General features: G+C 53.4%; 6 protein-coding genes across 6 annotated transcripts; 4 read left to right on the top strand and 2 right to left on the bottom strand.

Moving 5' to 3' along the window:
* Positions 1-4,563: 4,563 nt before the first annotated feature.
* On the bottom strand, positions 4,564-5,539 carry CPAR01_05145 (acyltransferase; the record flags this gene model as incomplete). The annotated part of the gene is made up of 2 exons (XM_060489424.1): positions 4,564-4,982; positions 5,047-5,539. The coding sequence occupies 2 exons, from the start codon at positions 5,537-5,539 to the stop codon at positions 4,564-4,566; spliced, it is 912 nt and encodes a 303-aa protein (XP_060350890.1).
* Positions 5,540-6,796: 1,257 nt separating this feature from the next.
* Positions 6,797-7,502, top strand: CPAR01_05146 (uncharacterized protein; the record flags this gene model as incomplete). Its single annotated transcript, XM_060489425.1, has 3 exons — positions 6,797-6,923; positions 7,163-7,341; positions 7,395-7,502. The coding sequence occupies 3 exons, from the start codon at positions 6,797-6,799 to the stop codon at positions 7,500-7,502; spliced, it is 414 nt and encodes a 137-aa protein (XP_060350891.1).
* A 1,800-nt stretch (positions 7,503-9,302) lies between these two features.
* On the top strand, positions 9,303-10,905 carry CPAR01_05147 (BZIP-type transcription factor; the record flags this gene model as incomplete). Its single annotated transcript, XM_060489426.1, has 5 exons — positions 9,303-9,558; positions 9,619-9,706; positions 9,775-10,209; positions 10,435-10,758; positions 10,815-10,905. The coding sequence occupies 5 exons, from the start codon at positions 9,303-9,305 to the stop codon at positions 10,903-10,905; spliced, it is 1,194 nt and encodes a 397-aa protein (XP_060350892.1).
* Positions 10,906-11,519: 614 nt separating this feature from the next.
* CPAR01_05148 (eukaryotic translation initiation factor 3 subunit D) lies at positions 11,520-13,427 on the top strand (the record flags this gene model as incomplete). Its single annotated transcript, XM_060489427.1, has 3 exons — positions 11,520-11,733; positions 11,784-13,059; positions 13,136-13,427. The coding sequence occupies 3 exons, from the start codon at positions 11,520-11,522 to the stop codon at positions 13,425-13,427; spliced, it is 1,782 nt and encodes a 593-aa protein (XP_060350893.1).
* A 1,100-nt stretch (positions 13,428-14,527) lies between these two features.
* CPAR01_05149 (pre-rRNA-processing protein PNO1) lies at positions 14,528-15,569 on the bottom strand (the record flags this gene model as incomplete). Its single annotated transcript, XM_060489428.1, has 5 exons — positions 14,528-14,712; positions 14,774-14,872; positions 14,932-15,126; positions 15,203-15,284; positions 15,354-15,569. The coding sequence occupies 5 exons, from the start codon at positions 15,567-15,569 to the stop codon at positions 14,528-14,530; spliced, it is 777 nt and encodes a 258-aa protein (XP_060350894.1).
* Positions 15,570-16,326: 757 nt separating this feature from the next.
* CPAR01_05150 (uncharacterized protein) lies at positions 16,327-18,683 on the top strand (the record flags this gene model as incomplete). The annotated part of the gene is made up of 2 exons (XM_060489429.1): positions 16,327-17,164; positions 17,218-18,683. 2 exons carry the CDS (start codon positions 16,327-16,329, stop codon positions 18,681-18,683), a joined length of 2,304 nt encoding a protein of 767 aa, XP_060350895.1.
* Between the last annotated feature and the right edge of the window lie 300 nt (positions 18,684-18,983).

An 18,983-nucleotide genomic window follows, 5' to 3' on the forward strand; every position in this document is an offset into this window, starting at 1 on the left:
ATCCCGATCACCCCTGCCGCTCATACATACCCTGCAACCTTCTATTCTTTCAGAACACTAGCTTCTCGAAAGCCTTCTCGCTAAGAATAGTCAGCAAACTCATGGGAACGCTTACACTTTCCCAGCCCACCGACGGGGTAGTGGTGCCGAATCGAGATTCCGCCTCTGAATATACTCCCCCAGACATAGCCACGGCGTCCCATTGACAAGACTGGCGTACCCGGTTGTGCGCCCCCAATCGTCTGGTCCAACTAATCGAGCTGCCAGTCTTTCTTGTCTACTGATCACCTCTTCCTCTCTCCTATCGGCAGAGAGCTCAGATATCGATGATGATCCATTGCAAAGTCCTCTATAACGCCTACCTAGGAGTGCTAGGTAAGGAATGACTGGTTTAACTCGCTTACCTTGCTCAGTCGAGTAGACTGTTCGTCCAAAGCACAAAGCACTGTCTTTCTCTGCCCAATGAGTTCAGCGCCGGAATGAATGAAGCGAGAGTAATTCGCGACCCTGCCTGCTATCAGTCCAAAAATTCCACGGGACGCCATCCCAAACATGCCAGAAGCTCAGACGGCGAGAGTTTTCCGATTAGAATTAGCCCCCTCCTTTGCCGCAACCCCAGACAACCTTAACGACTCATGCTACTGCATGTCTCTCTGTCTCTGAAAGTCAGACTTCAGAGCAGCCGCTGCGCCGGCGGTTGGGAGAAAGCCTCAATTACCCCAGATCCATACTTGGGCCCGGCTTCATGCCACAGACCGTCAGACAGACCCAGCTCCGGCTTCTCTTCCGCCTACAAGGTTGTGGGATCCTGCTGGATCGTCAAGTCAGCTGGCCGTAAAAGCACGGTCTTGGTCCCCCCCCCCCCCCAAAAAAAAACCCCTTCTCAGTGCGTTTGTTCTGCCAATCTTAGCTCAACGCCGACTCGAACTCCTAGTTCTTTTTTATTGTTTCTCTTTTGGACATGACGTTCCCGTCCACTTTGAGAGGCGGCAGGCTGGCAAGGTCCCGCAACCGCTAGGTGTCTTGAACCTCAGTCTCTGTGAGAAGATGGGATGACTAAAGACGCCTCCCGCGATCTACAGAGGCGGTCAGTTCTGCTGATCGACGTCGAGCGGAGTGGACGTGGGCGGGTGACCTGGTGGCTGGGAGGCACAGAGGTCTCCTTGCCCAGCCTGTCATTCTCTGAATTGACTTTTCAGACAGTATTTCTATATCCCAGAAATTAGAATGGTTCTAGCGACCCTGCCAGTCACTGTGAGGTTACAGGCCGGAAGAGTTCGTTCAGATTCAATCTGTCCCTGTTCAACTCGCTACCGAAGGCCAATCCGGGTACGAAGTACCTTGTGCTTGTTAGCCGCGGATGTGTAGTAGGCAGTGCAAACTTTCCGAGCTGGGTTCTCCATGGATGTTTCTCTCACATATTAGCAGTCTATTATCAGTGGGAGACACTATAGGCATGTCTCAGAGTTTCTCAAGTTCCGCGTCTGTCTCATGGCCAAACGCTCGAGACGACACTACTACCTTACTTTGATGACTTTATGGCCCGCATTACTGCCGTACTTGTGAGCACACCAGTTCCCGGAGGCATCGATAATTTCTTCTCTCAAGAGAGCGATGTGTGTTGTGCCATTCTCTCGATGATAGCAGCAGCTACCTACTGGAGTGCCACGCACAGGTATACTAGTGAAGTAGGACAGATGATATACCCCAGATATGGGGTTTAAGAACAGATGGCTTGTTCTGAGACAGTTGTATGGGTATGTCTAATATTCTTTGGTATATTTGAGAATGCCATGGCTCAAGTTCTGTAACTCCATCCCAAATGCCATGAGATCGCTCAGCCACTTCGAGTATGCGGTGGACTGAGAGCAGGAATGTGGTCAAGCGCCGTTGATCTACATTCTATGTTAGTATGACTAGTTCCAATTGAATGGAGGGCTTTTCAGGTGGCTTTTCGTCGATGAGACATCAAGCTAGGTAGGTGTTGCCTCAGCTCCAAATCCATCAAGACATCTCAGAAGACGTGGTCCTACCTTGGGTGCTTGGTTGGGTGGCAGCTGTGAGTCGGCAGCCTGATTACCTACCCCGCAAAACGATCCAAAGTAGAGGCGAGCAGGCAAGCTGAGCCATACTCGCGGTTGGTGAAAGGCATTGTCACAGCCGCAAAACGGGTCGGCGAATAGAGAGGAATTCGCACGCATTGATAATGTCTTCATCTGGGCACTCCTCTTGACATAAGTAACTGACAAAGGTAGTCACTCAGCCACATGAGAAGCACCAAATCCGGCCCATGAGCCTGAACCCCGCCCCCGAGACTGTCCAATCGGCGGATGGGGCCGGACCCAAGCCCCGCCGAAACGCCGTGATCCGTTCCCCGGCGACGTGATGGCCGTTCGGGCCCCGCCCCGAGTGGACTCGAAACGTGGCCGACGGTGAATACTCGAGGCCCGGCTTCCATGCTGATGCTGTGAAACTAGTCGTTCGACGACGGAGACCTGCCCGTCTGGTGAAGCGGCCTTGCACGGGTACAGTGCCGGAAGGAGAAAGCTTTTACGTTAAGGGGGGCCTCGACGTTTGCGCGGCTGGAAAGCAAGTGACCTCGCTCTATGAGAATTAAGAATGGAAGTGAATTCGAGAAGGATAGGATTACTGGTGGCCAAGGATACAGAACAAGATGCCACCTCACATTGCTGCAATTGTTTCTGGGGAGCCGAGGGGGAAGCGGCGATGGAGTGTCAGGAAATGACCTTTTTGGGCTCGATAGGGGCTGAATCGGGGTAGAAAAGGGGGCTGCAGTGAGCAGTCTGCGCAGATGCAGAAATAAAGGCAGATACAGAGGCAAGTCTATCCAAAGCAAACTAAAGCTCCGATGGCCGCCGGGATATCGTCGTCGGAAGAGACGCTTGTCGCTCTCAGGATACGGCGCCTGGACTCTCAAGGTTTCGATAGCCGTCGACACGCCCTTTTGCCGCTAAGGGTGTTGGTACTTTCCCTGGTGACTTCTGGGACAGTCAGGCGGTCCTGGATTGACTTCTGTCGCAGATTACGGATTTACTACACTTTGAACGGCGAACGAGGTTGTCTCGGCCGATACGCTAGTTTCTTCAAGTCGAGCCTACCCAAAGAATTGTCTGACACCCATCAACATCACGTGGATGATGCGGTCAAGGATGATAAGACCATCTTGTATGAGACGGTTGCTTGGTAGTGGTGATAGTTTACGTCTCGAGATAAGGATTGGCAATGATGGTTGGATGCCCCGCCTGGCGGACGCGGCTCTGCTTCCAAGGTGCTTATCTAGCGTGGGGTGTTTGATACAAAATGGGATGGTGTTGCATGTGAAAGACCACCATGGCTGTCCACATTTATATCTGATATCTATAGCCTGGGGCTTGTCATCTAGACATGTCTGTTTCTCGCAAGATGTAGCCCAGCATGCATTCACACCAAGGACTTCTGGAGAATACTCTATGAACAATGGCGAGAAACAACGAAACCACACCGAGCACGTTTGATAATGTCTCGTTGATACTCGAGAGACGATCAAGTCCACTTGCCAATGCAGATATCATGTAAGGGTTCCTTCGAAAGGCGCGACATGTGATCCAGCAACATCTCATAGAACGCCGGGGCATTCAGGAAATGGGTACGTACGGTAAGCTCGAGGTGACACAGAAGCGGCAAGGCAATGATTCGACAACAAGATAAGACCATCAGCCTGTCTCGGCTTAACTGGACCGACGAGAATGAGCATGATCGTCCGTCATTAAGACGTAATATGAGGAGCTGTGGGAGCTGTGGTCGTAATCACACATGACAACATTGATCCAACGAAACTTCCCTAGCTTTGTGCGAGGGAAGCAATCCTTGTGTGGTTCGTATTCGAACGGCCTAGTCCTGTTCGACTGGCCCCCTTGCAGAAGTGAGAAAACCAACAACGTTCATTAGTCAGTTGGAACTTATTCATTGACCAGCGGCAAAGTTAATTCCTGTGCAATGACTGCTGGCCAACACTTCAACGATCATGATAGAAGGCTTGCCAGCATTGGAAATGAATGTGTGCCACAATATCTACGACTGCGTGGAACGGGACGGAGCCTTGCTGTCATAAAATATTCACCCATATCTTGAGTATAAGGAAGTCTCTGCGTGCGCCCTCGTCACGAACCTTTTGCACAAGAGTGTTGCGTAGTCGCAACTGTCGTGATGGCCCGAATAGCGAACCAATATCAATGCCCGGCATCTGAGAATAGTCGTCTCTTTCCCGTTAGAACAAGCGTAGAAGTCATCAGGGAATCAGACGAAAGCAGCAGGATTGATTGATAAGTTTTAATTACATTATGGAAAGGCCATTGCAGAGCGCTTTCCGTAATATGGCCGCTCCAAAGGGGAGGAGTAACGTGACTGCCTCAAACACTACCTTATGCGGCACTTTCCATCTCCTGATACTATGGCCGACCTGTTTATCCGTCACGTGTATACTGACGGAGTACATGCTGTTTCCAATCTTCACTTTTCCAAGACGGTTCCCCGGCTTGGCCGTGAAAACCGTGTCAAAGAGCTTCAAGTCATTGAAGCCCACTCGGCCTTCTTCACATCCAGCCATTCCCCCTTTTCTACCCAGAGATTCTCTAGCCACTTTGCCAGCTTTTCGTCATCCGTCGGTAGAGTCTCGAGGGGAAACCTGCGAACATGGACGTGAAACTTGTATCCAAGTCGAGAGCTCAACCCGGGCACGCTCAAAGTGTCCCACATGGTTGGCGCCGCATGGAAATCTTTTCCCCTCTGATACGCAATCGTCACATCGTACACGGCCTTCACGTGGGCCGCCTTCCTGAGGTGTTGGACGGTGGTAATGAATCCTTTCGTCCTAGGATACAGCAAATGCATAGGCTGCGGTCGACCCGACTCCTTGCACCAGACGATTGACTGCTCATACTTCTTCTGTGTGAAACGAGTGGCCTCGCTGAAGCTGATGAGCCCTATTTATCATCATCAGTAAGGTGTCCGCCCTGAACGGGAAAAACTATTAACTGATGCACTTACAGGTCGGCCACTGCCTATTGACGATACCCGAGAATGCCCTGTCAAGCTCATGCTTGTCTTTGGCCCAGTTACGACTCACCATGGGCATACCCATCGCCCATAGACCCCAACCAAGAAATGGAACTATCCGCAGCTGGATCTTGGCAAAGTAACGGCAACGGCCTAGCATCTCGGCTTTGATCGCGAGAGCTTGTATCATGTAAAAGTCCGCCCATCCGACGTGGTTGGCGACTACTACAGCCGACTCCCCGCGGGGAAGGGCATCGCCGGAAAATGTAATGTTGGCGCCATTATATCTTTCAAAGATGATCTGGATCCAGTACCAAACTGTCTCGGCGATCCGTGACGAGGAGTTGTACACGAAGTCCGGAGCGAGCCATTTCAGCGGGAGCTGGAGTGAGATGGCGGTATCTGCCAAAAGCAACCAAAGAACCCACGGAGCTAGAATGGCAGCTCCTCGGAAGTGAGTGAGCACGTTGCCGTGGCCAGCCATGGCCGTTGAGGATTCAATCGTCAAAGCTCACTCTAGTGGAATCCGAGACCGAGGCGTAGGAAGATGAATCGATGCACGAAAATGATGACACTCTGAGTTCTTTCGCAACTGGCGACGTCCCAAAAGAAAAGATTAAGGTTGGCCGTCTAGTGAGCGAGCCGAAGCGCGGCAAACCGATCTACAACCCAAGACACCCTGCCCTAGACCAAGGGATGTTTCGAAAGGGAGCCGCGTGCGCGCGTGACCTTTAGGCCAGCAGATCAAGGGTGAAGGTTTCGAACGAGTGGGCGATGATCCGGGGTTCACTCGTCTCAAAGATGCGCGTTCCTCTTCGCGTTCAGTGGATGAGCACAATTACAGCCGTATTCCTTGCTGCCAACGAGGAGGAAGCTCTGAAGTGTGGCAATCATGGGCTGAGGATCTTCTCACAGGATATGATTGCAACAGTATGGGAATTGGGGAAAAGGAAACACGATGCTACTGTGGCTGGCTTCTGTTAGCAGAGACGTCCGGTCCCGCCCAAGTTCCTAAACGGGTTAAAATGACGGCATGGACTTTTGGCAGAGGTCAATGATTGATCTCCGTGGGCCGACTGACAAACGGCGGGCTTAACTCAATTATGTGAGTGAGAAACCCCTCCAAACCACTCAAAGACAGGGATTTCACGTTCCTGGCCGTTAATCACATGGGCCGAGCCTGGAAGGTCTCGAAGGGACGAGTGAGACGTCCAAGTGCCAGCATTGAGGCAACCGAAAGCCCTACGACGTGCCGAATTTCATTCAACATAGGACGAGATGTGCACACTGGGCACACAGACAGAGGGGTGCTCGAGTGTCAAGGTTGGCTGCATATATAAGCAGTCGTATGTGCGTTTTCAAAATGCTCAAAATAGGCCTTGGAGTGTGAGGTCCAGTTAAGGGACTCTTGGCTTTTTTCCCGGCTCGTCCGATGTCGACGCCGCCATTGGACCGAGGTCTGTGTGGATGGGAGACTGGAGAGACGGGATTTACGCGCAGAGATTCGCAGGCTAGATAATTGCCTCGCAACAAGAAACTTTCGACGCGCCGCTGGCTAGCAGAATGCAAGCTCACACGTGTGCGTCTGCCATGGAGAAGTGTTGGTCTAGCAAGGGGTCAGAATTGTGACACGTTCCGTACGGACGTATGGGCTTCTACTTTTGTCTGGCGAGAGCTCTCGTGCATGGTAATCTGACGATTCCAAGATGAGCAATTCTGATAAGCGAGCAAACAAGCAAACATGCCCCTCGTCTACCACCAGGGGTCTCAGGGTCTGGGTCTGAGTTGGGGACTCGTGGTTGGAGTTTGGAGGACTGTCAGTCCTTTGGAGACGGAGCTGATGCCGGCGCTGGGAGGAGAACTGGAGCGTAGGTGGATGGGACGCCGAGTCAAGCAAGTCAAGCCACACGAAAGCATTCCAGGCAGACGAAGCAACAGTAGCAGCAAGGAGGGCCGAATGTCGCACCCGAGGCTCTCGATGCATGTCTCTACTGAGACTATCTACTCTTTCTTTGTCAGAAAGTGAATAGCGGAGAGGAATGAGGATAACGGTTGAGGCACCCGTGGACGAATATTCGCTCACAAATGCCATGTGAACTTGACCTAGAACGGGAGCTGCGAATGGGAACCCCTCCATTTCTCCCCGCTTGTGCGATGCAGCACTTTGTGCGGTCTGGCGGAACTTGGAAGCTTCTGAAGCCTCCTTTTCTCAGCTATACTCGGTCTGCCCTCGGGCCGTTCGTTCGTACAAAGCCAAGCCGATACTGGGAGCATTCGATAGCTTGGGTACGTGGGTTCCAGACTGGGTACTATGATCCAATATTACAGTACGGATACAGAGACAGAGACGTGAGAGAGACAGAGACGTGAGAGAGACAGAGAGATGGGCCAGCCACGGGCACGCCGCTGCTGGTCTTCACTCAACCGCCAACGGATCGCAGGCTTAAGGGTCTAGACCAGGAACCGTCGCCCGCCGTCCACGGAAGGCGCCTTGCTTACCCCCCGCCTATGTCAGTACCGGCGCCAACACAAAATTCCAATATTTGTCACACGGTCAGTACTCGCTATGCCGCGTGCCGCTTCTCCTCGGCCTCACCATAGCTAGAGCTCGCCCCTGCAAGCTGCTCAAGTTGCTCTTCGACATAGCATAGCCCTATCCGGTGACGACTCTCGAGGGGGCTTCTGTTCGTCAGCTTCTTCAGACTGCCAGTCTAGCCGACGTTCTTTCTCTCGCGGTAAGGCAGACGAACTAAGGGGACAGAAGTGCGTGGAACCGCCGATGATTCCGAAAAAGCAACGAAATCGGACTTGATCGTTCAAGTCCTAGGCCAAGTCAGCACCACCTAACTAAGGTACCTTCGAGCCTTGATGACTGGGGGGGACCCATTGGCATTCGGCCTTGTCGCAAGGATCCGTCTCCGGGGTCTTCTTTGGAAGCCTCTATGAACCAGACCAACAGACTGCCTACCTAAGCAGTTCCAAGTCAGAGTTGCGAACGCCTATTGTTAGCTAGCCGAACTGTGATTTTCTCTCCCTTCATTGCCATCATTATTACCGAGGGGCTCAACATCGATTCGATCCGAGTGACGGGCTGCTGCTGCTACTACTGGTACTACTGCTGCGTACTGCTGCTGCTGAAACCCCGCATATTCATTCACCCTCCCGTCATCCTTTTCGCTGCTCTCATCAAGACGACGTACCAAAACTCGTTGGGCTTCTTCATTGATTGACCTGACTGGACCAACGACCGCCTTGGCCTCCCGCCCGCGTTCGCCTGCTGCTCTCGACTTCCAAGTTCCGCCATCTTGTCTTAGAAGAGGGCGGTGGCGCTGCCTCTTGTCATCTCGATTCGCGACAAACATTGGCCACCAGCACAGCAGAGAGCCACAGCAAAAGGACGGAACCAAGGGCTCTTAACGCGCCCCCCGTCTCTCTACCTTACCTTCTTGGTGGTTTCTCCGCTCCGCCGTCATCCGTTCTCTCCTTATCACCTCTGCCCTTTTCTGTTGCTACCCTCTTCCAAAGTTCCAACCCATTTCCAGACTCCCCCTACCCCCCAACCAACCCCAGGCCCGTCCCCAACCCCGAGCTGTTAGGCGGACAGTGATTACCTCAGGTCCAGGATAACTGTGAGCCCAAGCTTGCTTGATTGAGCCTGAACCTGAGCCGGAGCCAGAAAAAGCCAGACTGCAACCGTCCAACCACCCCCGGACGCACGACATCCATCCTCTTCATCTGGACTGTGTCAAACAATTCTAAAACAGGGCGGATTAATCTACCCAGCCTACCCCGACCGATCTACTCCCCGCGCCCTGCTCGTCCCCTCGTCGCAACCGCATAGCATCCTCAGACAGCTCGGACGCCAGAATTGGGTTTCACATTCGAGAAGAGCTTCTCAAATAACCATAATCGTGGTTCAGAAGAGCACAGCGCATGATACAGCCGTGAACGGCTCGATCCCTTTCCACCGCAACATCCCCTGCTTTAACGGACGACAACCACCGTCACACAGCATCGCACTGTCAGTCAAAGTGGGAAACTGACCATCGCGCATCCAATCTTCCCAGGTAAGCCCTTCAAGTCATATTGTCTACTCTGGCTGGTCGGGTACGCCACGAATCGAGACGTATTTGTAAGGACAAGACCCCCGCTATAGCCTTGGTGTTTACCCCTTTCACATGACGACATGAATTGCTGCGCTTCTTAAGCCCTTTCTCTCTTCGTTGCAATGGTTCTAGAACGACATAATGACTGACCTAGGAAATTTAGCAGCTTATCGCTCTCCGCCGAACCAGTCATCGTCTCCGGCACGCAAACAGTCTGTGGGCGAGCTTCACGAGAGGGCAGCGATGGCTTCCTCGTTGTCGCCTGACCAGTACGGGAAACAGCCGTCGCAGGGTCAGTATGGTGGCGGCGGCTCTGGCTCCGACCAGGAGCGGGGCCCCCTGAGCTCCTTGAATTTGGGCTTTCTCAAGTCCCTGACAGAAAAGAGGACAACGCGAGGTAGGAACGACCATATATCCGTGCCAGAAGGGACACTGTTCTGATAATGCGTATTCGTAGACGGCCAAACACCCAAAAGGAGAGGACCGAAGCCCGACAGTAAACCTGCTCTAACTCGGCGACAAGAATTGAACAGACAGGCACAACGGTGAGTGACGAACAATTTCGCTGGAGAATCAAGCGAAACGACCGGGGTACTGACGGTGGAGATGACAGTACGCATCGTGAAAGAAAAGAGTTGTACATCAAGGCTTTGGAAGATGAGGTCCTTCGATTGAAAGAAATCTTTAGCAACATATCGCAAGACAAGGACAAGGTGGCCGAGGAGAACAGGCAACTCAAGCAGCTCCTGGTCCAGAACGGAATCCCTCTTTCTCACTATGGTGACGATATGGTCAGCAACCCTAGCGGAGGCTACACATCGAGCGCCAGCCAGTCGGGCCACAGCTACGGCCAGAACGCCTACACGCCACCTTTGACGTCGACGACAGCGCCGTCGGTGTCGCCTTCGTCTCACGGTCCGTCTTACCCCCACGGTCTGCCCCCTCCCCTTCCCCAGATGGGCAGCCAGCAACTGCAACAAAACAGACAAGGGCAGAGCTCTGGTAGAGGTGTGGACTTTGAGCAAGCGGGCATTGACTTCGTCTTAACGTACGATAACCACCATCCCTCGCCCTCGAAGGCATACCTATCACCTCCCCCGCAGTGAAAAGTACTTGTCATATCACCAAGTCCTGGACATCATCGGGAGTCGGGTGGTGTGAGCGATGATTGCAACGAACGGAAGAAGAGCTTGCTGACGAGTGCGATTTTATCGAGGGTATGTAACAGTCTCGAGAAACCCTGCATGAATCACATGCCTTGGCTGTTGGAGAGATCAAGCGAGATGGGCGGCGAGCCCTGCGGACACGCGCTGATGGCCTCATGCCCCCCGGCGCCCTTCCCGGAGCTTACACCTGACATTCCGTTCGGGTACAGCAATGTCAACGGAGACCTGGACTCCCAGCAAAGGACGTGGGAAGTGAGCAAAGGCAGCCTCTCGGCCTTGCTTGATCTTAGCAAGAAACTGAACCTCGATGGGGAGGTCACGCCGGTCATGGCTTGGGGCATGGTTTTGGGCCACCCCAGGGCTCACGAGCTTCGTGCCGAGGACTTCCAGAAGCTCACTGACGAGCTCAAGGACAAGGTCCGATGCTACGGGTACGTATATATGCTGCTCTTCACATCTCATGTGGCTCAAACTGATCGTGACTTAGTTTTGGTGCCGTTATGGAGGAATTCGAGGTCCGGGACGCATTGGAGAACGTCTTCTGCTCCGGACCGGAAATGATGAACTACGCCTACTAGGACCGTCTGGCATGAACTCGGGTAACGAGATAGGGGCACCTCATCAGGAGATTCAGTGAATCTCTGAATGCATGACTTGGTGTGAGAAGAGGCCCAAACTAGAAACATTTGGAGCGTATTCTGGGAATCTTGGAGGATTACTTTTGATACCACGGCCTTAATGATATGTACATTTTTCCAAAGCCTTAAGAGAATATCGTGAAAGCATGAGCTTTGAATCAGGCTATGAGATGTATTAAGCGACGACTTGTGTATTGTGAGCAGACCAGGCGTAAGGTGGTGGTGTTCCGCGGCCACGATGCAGCTGGTCGTGGCTGGTAGTGGCCCCGCGTCGCGTGGAAACGAGTGGCTGTCAGTCGCCACCAGGTGTCGAAACACAAGACTTTGAAATTTTGCCCGCTCTGCCCCACAAAGTTCACCCCACCAAATCCGAACGACGAAAATCAACGGCGAGAGGAGGTGTGCACCACCCAAACCCTTGACGACTTTTCCATCTTTCAGAAGCCCGAAAGCGCTGCTGCCACCCCCCTTTCCCCCTACCGAAAGACGCACAGCTAGACCGATTTCGATTTCGACTTGACCTCAATAGCCAAGGAAGAAAAACCATTTTCATCATGGCTCAGGAAATGGACTGGGTCAAGCTCGTCGAGACTTGCCCGGCCGGCGATGGTTGGGGCCCGCCCGTCACCACCGAGACTACCTTGAACGGTGTCCCCTATGCGCCCTTCTCCAAGGGCGACAAGCTTGGTCGCATGGCCGACTGGACCTCCGAGGGCAAAGACAGAGACGGACGTGGTGGCAGACAGCAGTACAACCGTAACTACCGTGGTAAGCGTCACCTTCCTCCTCTAGCTTCAGCTACGAAACCCTCCACGAAGACGACATCGTCGCTAACTCTCTCGCTTCCTTTCAAGACCAACAAGTCTACGGTGCCGGCCACGCCATCTCCTTCAACGCCCCTCCCGCCGAGGACGAGTCCACCTTTTCCGTCGTCAGCAACACCCGCGACAGCACCAAGACAAGATTCGGCCGTGGCGCCGTCTTCACCCGCGGCCGCGGCCAGCGTGGAGGTCCCGCTCAGACCGCTCGCGGTGGCCGGACGACCGTCGCTCGTGGTGGCCAGCAGGGCGGCCGCGGAGGCTACGGAGGAGGCTTTGAACGGGGCGGAAGAGGCGGTGGCCGTGGTGGCCGCCGTTTCGGCTGGAAGGACTACGACAAGCCTGCCCGCAACCGTGACGCCAGTGTTAACATCAAGGCCGACTGGAAGCTGCTCGAGGAGATTGACTACAACCGCCTCGCCAAGCTCAACCTGGACGCCGACGAGGGTGAGGAGATTGACGCCTACGGCTTCGTCTACAACTACGACCGCTCCTACGACAAGCCCGCCGTCAAGGGCTTTGAGCGCAAGCTTAACGCCATTGACCGCGCTGCGTACAATGTCACGACTTCTTCCGATCCTGTGATCCAGGAGCTCGCCGACAAGGACGAGGCCTCCATCTTCGCCACCGACAGCATTCTCTCCATGCTCATGTGCTCCCCGCGGTCCGTCTACCCCTGGGACATTGTCATCTCCGTGCAGGGCAACAAGGTCTTCTTCGACAAGCGCGATAACGCCGCGCTCGACATGGTCACCGTCAACGAGAACGCCGCCGACTCCCCCATGGACGCCTCGGACGGCTCCAAGGACAGCCTCAACATGCCCGGCGCCCTGGCTGAGGAGGCCACCTACATCAACCACAACTTTGCCAACCAGGTCGTCGTCGAGAGCGAGGGCCAGAAGCTCGAGATGGCCAACGCCAACCCCTTCTACAACGCCTCCGAGGACACGGACCCGCCTGCCAGCAAGGCCTACAAGTACCGCAAGTTCGACCTCTCCACCAACAGCGAGGAGGACAACTTCTACCTCGTCGTCCGTACCGAGGTCGACGCCGTCCAGAAGAACGCCATCAGCGGCGACGACCAGCTCGTCACCCTGCACGCGCTCAACGAGTTCGACAACAAGGCCCAGGGCAGCGGTGGCGCCCTCGACTGGCGGACGAAGCTCGTCTCCCAGCGCGGTGCCGTCGTCGCCACGGAGATGAAGAACAACTCTTGCAAGCTCGCCAGGTGGACGGTGCAGAGCATCCTCGCCCGTGCCGACGTCATGAAGCTTGGGTACGTTTTTTCCTCTATCTCTTCTGAACTGATCGCCTTTAAACCACCGAGCACGATGCTAACACACTCTTTATAGTTTCGTCTCTCGCGCCAACCCCAAGTCCAACGACAAGCACGTCATCCTCGGCGTTGTTGGCTGGAAGCCCCGCGACTTCGCCAACCAGATGAACCTGTCTCTGTCCAACGGTTGGGGTATCGTCCGCACCATTGCCGACATGTGTCTCAGACGCGAGCAGGACGGCAAGTACATCCTCGTCAAGGACCCCAACAAGTCCATCCTCCGCCTGTACGAGCTCCCCTCTGGCGGCCTCGACGGCGACGACGAGGCAGAGGAGGTGCCCGAGGCGGGTGAGGGTGATGAGGAGTAAGCGGTTACTCACGGAGAGTAATAAACCTGTTTGCTCGAAATGAACATGAGCACCACATTACACACGCACACAACAACAAACCCTCTTATTTTCAGTGACTTGACTGAAGATTTGAATACGCTTGAAGCATTTAGCTGAGAGATAGGGGCGAGGTCGGAGAGAGACGAGGAGGGAGCAAGGAAAAGCCGGGGAGTGGAAAAAGGTTTTAATGCCAGTTCAGTCCGAGATAGCCTGGATAAAAGGCATGGCTTGACAAGTCGGGTTGCCGCCGGGGTAGAGTGGCCAATGATGTAAAAAGTCTTTCTTCGATTTGGGGGGTTAGGCACGTATAGACGTCTATGGAGTAACGCATTACGGACATTTCTTACTTTTTGTGCCTCGGCTGTGGTTGCGATGATGTTTGTAACTTGATTGACGATATATGAGAGAGATTGTGTTGTCTGACTCATACTTGACCCCTGTGTTATTGTGCCTGTACGATTTGCGGCGGCAAGATAGGCAAAATTGTCCATTAGCATCTCCTTTCGGCAACAGCTTGATAGAGGTTGTCCAGAAGAAACGTTGGAATCTCGCAGAGTAACGGCGGAAGCCTTGCTGTTAGTCGCAAAGACAGATATTAATATCGAAATGTCAATCATTTAGCACTTCTACATGCACAAAGATCAGATGTTGCGATCTTAAAACATCCACTTGATTTGTATTTGCTCTTGCTTCTATTCCACGTAGGCAGGTAAGTATATAGAATAGCCCACCCTTTGCAAATATCTTTATATATGACCACTCTGTAGTACTGTATACTAGCACATACATGTCACATTCAATTTTCATGAAATCACACGGAGACAAAAATCTCTTGTTCATTGTCCCCTAGTCCTAGATGAAAAGTTTTTGGAACCTCTCTAAAATGCCCACAACGCCAGAAGTCCATGATAGGATGCCATTCATGCCAATCATTAACCCACCAAAAAACGAAAAGTCTTTTCTTCCATGATTCCCTCTCCTCCCCTGAAGCCTTTTTCTTCATTTTTTGTCCTTGTCATTTGTCCAAGCTGAGGATGATTTTCCCTCAAATTTTGTTGTTTACTTTTTACTTTTCTTCTCTAGAATCTCTCCTTCATGCGCGCCGCGACCGTCCGCAGATTGCCGTAGACCTTGGAAGGCGGCTTTCCGAGAATCAAGCTGACGATGGACTCGCGAGCCATGTGGATGTTCTTGTATGCGCCGAGGATGTGGATCTTGCTGTCGGCCAGGACGATACGGGTCTTGCTGGCATTTTCGATGGCGACTGCATAAGTCTCATGTTAGTAAAAAGGGGGCCTCTCTGAGAACTTGGAATTTGTCCATACACTTTGTCTTGCCGTCCTTGCCTGCAATGCGACCAATGGCACGGCCTTGCGCCTCGTTACCCATAACCTGCTTGACATCGCGAATCTCAAAAGTCTCGACTAGACAGTCTGTTAGCTGCCTGCCCAAGTATTCGGACGAAAGATCGGATCTGGCTTACTGTAAAGGTCGTCCAAACGCAGCAGCGCAATAGCATCGTCGACGTCGAAGCCCAGGGTGAATGCCTTGACGAAATCCTCGCCCTTCTGCAGGGCGCCGTCCTCGGTGGTGTGCTTCGAGGTCCGGAGCTCAACCTGTTTCCGGCGGGGGTTCATGCGAACCTGGAGCTTGAGGTGCTCGACGAGCGGGGGGTAGACTGTAGAGCGAGAAAATGTTAGTAAGAACAAACAGATGTGTCATTGCCGTGACATAGGAAACTCTGTGAAGCGTACTCTTGGGCCAAGAAGACTTGAGCGGGGTGAAACGGTGAGGAGGTACGGGGACCTTGCGAGTCTCTATTCTGGTGACGGGGTCCTGGAAACACGAATAACGTCTTAGTTTTTCCCAGTGTTCTCTTATATCTCAGGAAAGGGTCTGTCGCACAATGTCTCTGGCGGGCGCAAAGCGCGGGCGGTTCTCCTCGTCGACAACCATCTCGCCTTCCTCTCCGTTCTGCGGTACGCTGGGCAGGATCGCATCCATCTCCTCGGGCAGGGTCGGCGCATCGAGGAGAAGCTCCTCGTCTTGCTGAGGCTCTTGGAAGGTCGCCTCGATTGGCGGGGCAGAAACCTCTACCTGCTTGGCGGTCGGGGCAGGCATGTTGGGCAGGTTCTTTTATTTCCGGTTACCGAAGGATATCGAGGAAGTCGAAAAGAAAGGCAACAAATTCAATCGAGGGTGTATGTATCGCTTCGGTGGTGGTGATGTTTCTTTGGCTTGTGTGCTATCGAGCCGAGTCGGTCTGGCGGGGTGGGCAGGCGGTCGTGAAGAAAAAAGCGGCGGGTGCCAGTCGTGAGCCAGTATCGATTAATCGCCGAATTCCCAAATTTTTGTGTTTCGCTATCGATAAGACGATAAGGCCCCGGGGTGCTGATGGGCTAAGCACTTTAGCACCGTGCACCGTTAGGCCTTTGCGGATCTTATGTCAGCAAGCCAGCAACAGGCCTGAAGGTCCAGGACCAGCATTGGGCCCAGGCTCGAGGCACGGGCCATGATGCGCCTCTGAATTTTTCTGCTGGAAGCGCGGACGCCCCATACGTAAGGTGCCTTTGGAACGGGTCCAGCCGGGTTCAGCGAGGTACCTAGAGCTGCGGTAGCGCGTCATGGATGACTTTTCACAGGCTTGCCCTTCCCTGGCCCAGCTTTGCATCTCAGTCATTTCTGCATGAGCGCATGAAATGTGCTAACATTTGCCGTGCCTCCCTCGATACTTGCCTTGCTTCAACCCCTCTGACCGTGTTGTTCTTTGGTTCATTTGTTGCTGCGGTAAATAAACAGGGTTGTTTCTCCTCCCTCCTCGCTCTTGCTTCTTGTTGCTGTCTCTCTGTTCAACCAAGAGACAGGATGAGCTTGAGAAATGTCTAACGCTCCGTCGACTCTTCTTGGGCGTCGCTTCTGGTCTTGCGCCTGTGGATCGGCGCAGACTCTGGGTTTGCGAGGAACGACCATCACGACAGCGACGACGAGAAATACCTGTCTAAAAGCAGGTCAATCTACAGTCAACCCTTCCCTCCCTAGGCCGAACACCTTCAGAAGGTCCATACACTCCGGGTCACAATACTCGTTTCCTCGGCCGAACATCCACAATGCGCGACGAAGCTATACAGGCAGCGGACTGCTGCTGGTTGGGTTTACCACCGAACTCGCGCCCACGCAAGCATCGGCAGCTTGCGCAGTTGCTGCGGAATCCGCTACGAACGCCGGTCTGACGAAGAAATCAAATGTCTACCAACTGGCCCGGCAAGCATGGAGACGAGGCATACATACCGATTCGAGGGGCGCCATGAACCCGGCCGAAAGGAGGCACCATAGCTCCAAGAGTGGAATGCAGGAGGAAAAGGGCTCGACAACCCAGACGAAGCAGGATATCCCCAAGGCTGGGGAGCAGGGCAAGCCAGACGCACCGGACCCTGACGCTGAATCGATCGCATCCACCATGTCGAAATATTTGCACATTCCAAAGATGCCGCACCGGCCCACCCGGGATGAGCTATTGGCCGCAGCGAACGGCTTCCTGGGTCGAATGAAGGTTCGATTCAAGTGGGCGTCTATCAGGAGTATGCGGCCGTGGAATATTGATGAATGGGGCGCCTTCGTTTCGTGGTTCCTGTTTGGTCATCTAGTCTGGATTTTGGTCGGTACCACCACCTTTTTCTCGCTGATCATTCTCAGCATCAACACCGTCTTTGCGCAAGGTAAGCTCCCTTCTGTGTCTGTGCCATGTCCAGCTGCTCACCGTTTTGTACAGAAACTCTTGCCAAATGGGTAGGCGATTCTTTGACCGAGTCTGCAGGCGTCACGGTCGTCTTCGAATCGGCAATTGTTCCCAAGTGGGGAGATGGCGTGATCAGCTTCAAGAATGTCTTTGTGTCGCGGCGACCAGGACAGGTCAAGTCTTCGGTTAGCAAGGGCTCTTCCGAGAGCGCTGCGGCCATGGCTGCGACTGGAAACCAGCCCGACCAGGACGGCCAAGTGTTGGAAGAGGATGATGGTAACTACACACAATACGACGTGTCGATCGCAACGGTCAATGTGACACTGTCATTCTTAAAGTGGTGGAACGGCAAGGGTTTCCTGAAGGATGTTGAGGTCAAGGGCGTTCGCGGTGTCGTTGATCGCACGTCTGTGCAATGGTCAGACGAGGTGGTCGACCCTCTATCCTACCGCCATACCCACGAGCCCGGCGATTTCGAGATCGACTCTTTCAAACTCGAGGATCTTCTCGTTACTGTTCACCAGCCCAAGGGTTTCCGACCATTTTCCGTCAGCATCTTCTCCTGCGAATTGCCACAGCTCAGGAAACAGTGGCTCTTTTACGACTTCCTATCGGCAACCCATATGTCGGGATCATTTGATGGCTCTCTGTTCACCATTCACCCCCGTCAAGTACACGGTACTATCGCTAGCGAGAACGGAGACATGGCAGAGGATGTAGGCGAGCCGGCAGCTTGGAAGAAGTTCAGCCGCCTGCGTATTGATGGTCTTAAAATCGACCACCTCAACCGTGGTGTAGAGGGACCTTTCGGCTGGATTTACGAGGGTAACGTCGACATCGTCGCAGATGTCATGTTCCCCGCGGACGTTGACGATGGCATCACCAAAGCCATGTCGGATCTTTACGACCAGCTCGAAGACGTCGTGATATCCAACCGCATGCGTCTGCTCCAGAAGGATCTGCTCGACATCAAAATCGTGGGTTCTTCCGCCTCGGATCTCTGGGGATCTACACCTACAAAGGGCCATCTTTCCCAAGCTATGCCAGAGCTCACCGAAGAAGTCCCCGAGAAGCCCACAGACGCTGAGTCTTCCGACCCCTCCAGTTCTTCCGAGTCATCAGAAGAAGACCGGAGATATTTAATCATGGATCTCCGGATCCACATGAACGATGTTAAGGCCGCCGTGCCCCTTTTCACGAAAGACATCTCCTACATCAACCAGGCGCTCGTTCGCCCCATCGTGGCCTACATCAACGCTAAGAAGACATATATCCCGATCAACTGTCGCATTGTCAAGCGCCACACCGATTTCGACGGCAGCTGGTCCATTTTTGATTGCGGTCTCATGGACGACATGTCGGCCGAGACCTACGAGGCTTTTGCACGCGACATTGAGGACCAGCAAAGCCGCGTTCGTCGGCTGAAAAAGGTCGGCTTCTGGACTCTGTCTCTGGCTGTCCATGCTCTCTTTATGGGCATGGCAGGCAATGTCATTTAAAAACCTACCCTCTCAACTCCCTCTCCTCTCCCCCCTGGCTTCTTCTCTTGTTTTCCTGCCCTCTACGTGAGCACGGCTGTCTTTTAATGAGCGCATGATATTCGAAAACGGGAGGCGTTGTCTTTTACAAATCTTGCATAGATGGACAAAGGGAGGAAACAACAACCATCATGTACATATACAAAGGACAAACATCTCTGCACAGGAGGAAAGAAGGGGTATTGGGTTCCATCAAACCACTCAATTCTTTTTCTTTTTTTCTCTGGGATTATTCTCTAGGAGACGAGGCGTTTTACACGG

The sequence above is a fragment of the Colletotrichum paranaense genome (genome assembly GCF_030867605.1).
Source record: "Colletotrichum paranaense strain IMI 384185 chromosome Unknown Scaffold_4.1, whole genome shotgun sequence".
Lineage (NCBI taxonomy): Eukaryota > Fungi > Ascomycota > Sordariomycetes > Glomerellales > Glomerellaceae > Colletotrichum > Colletotrichum paranaense.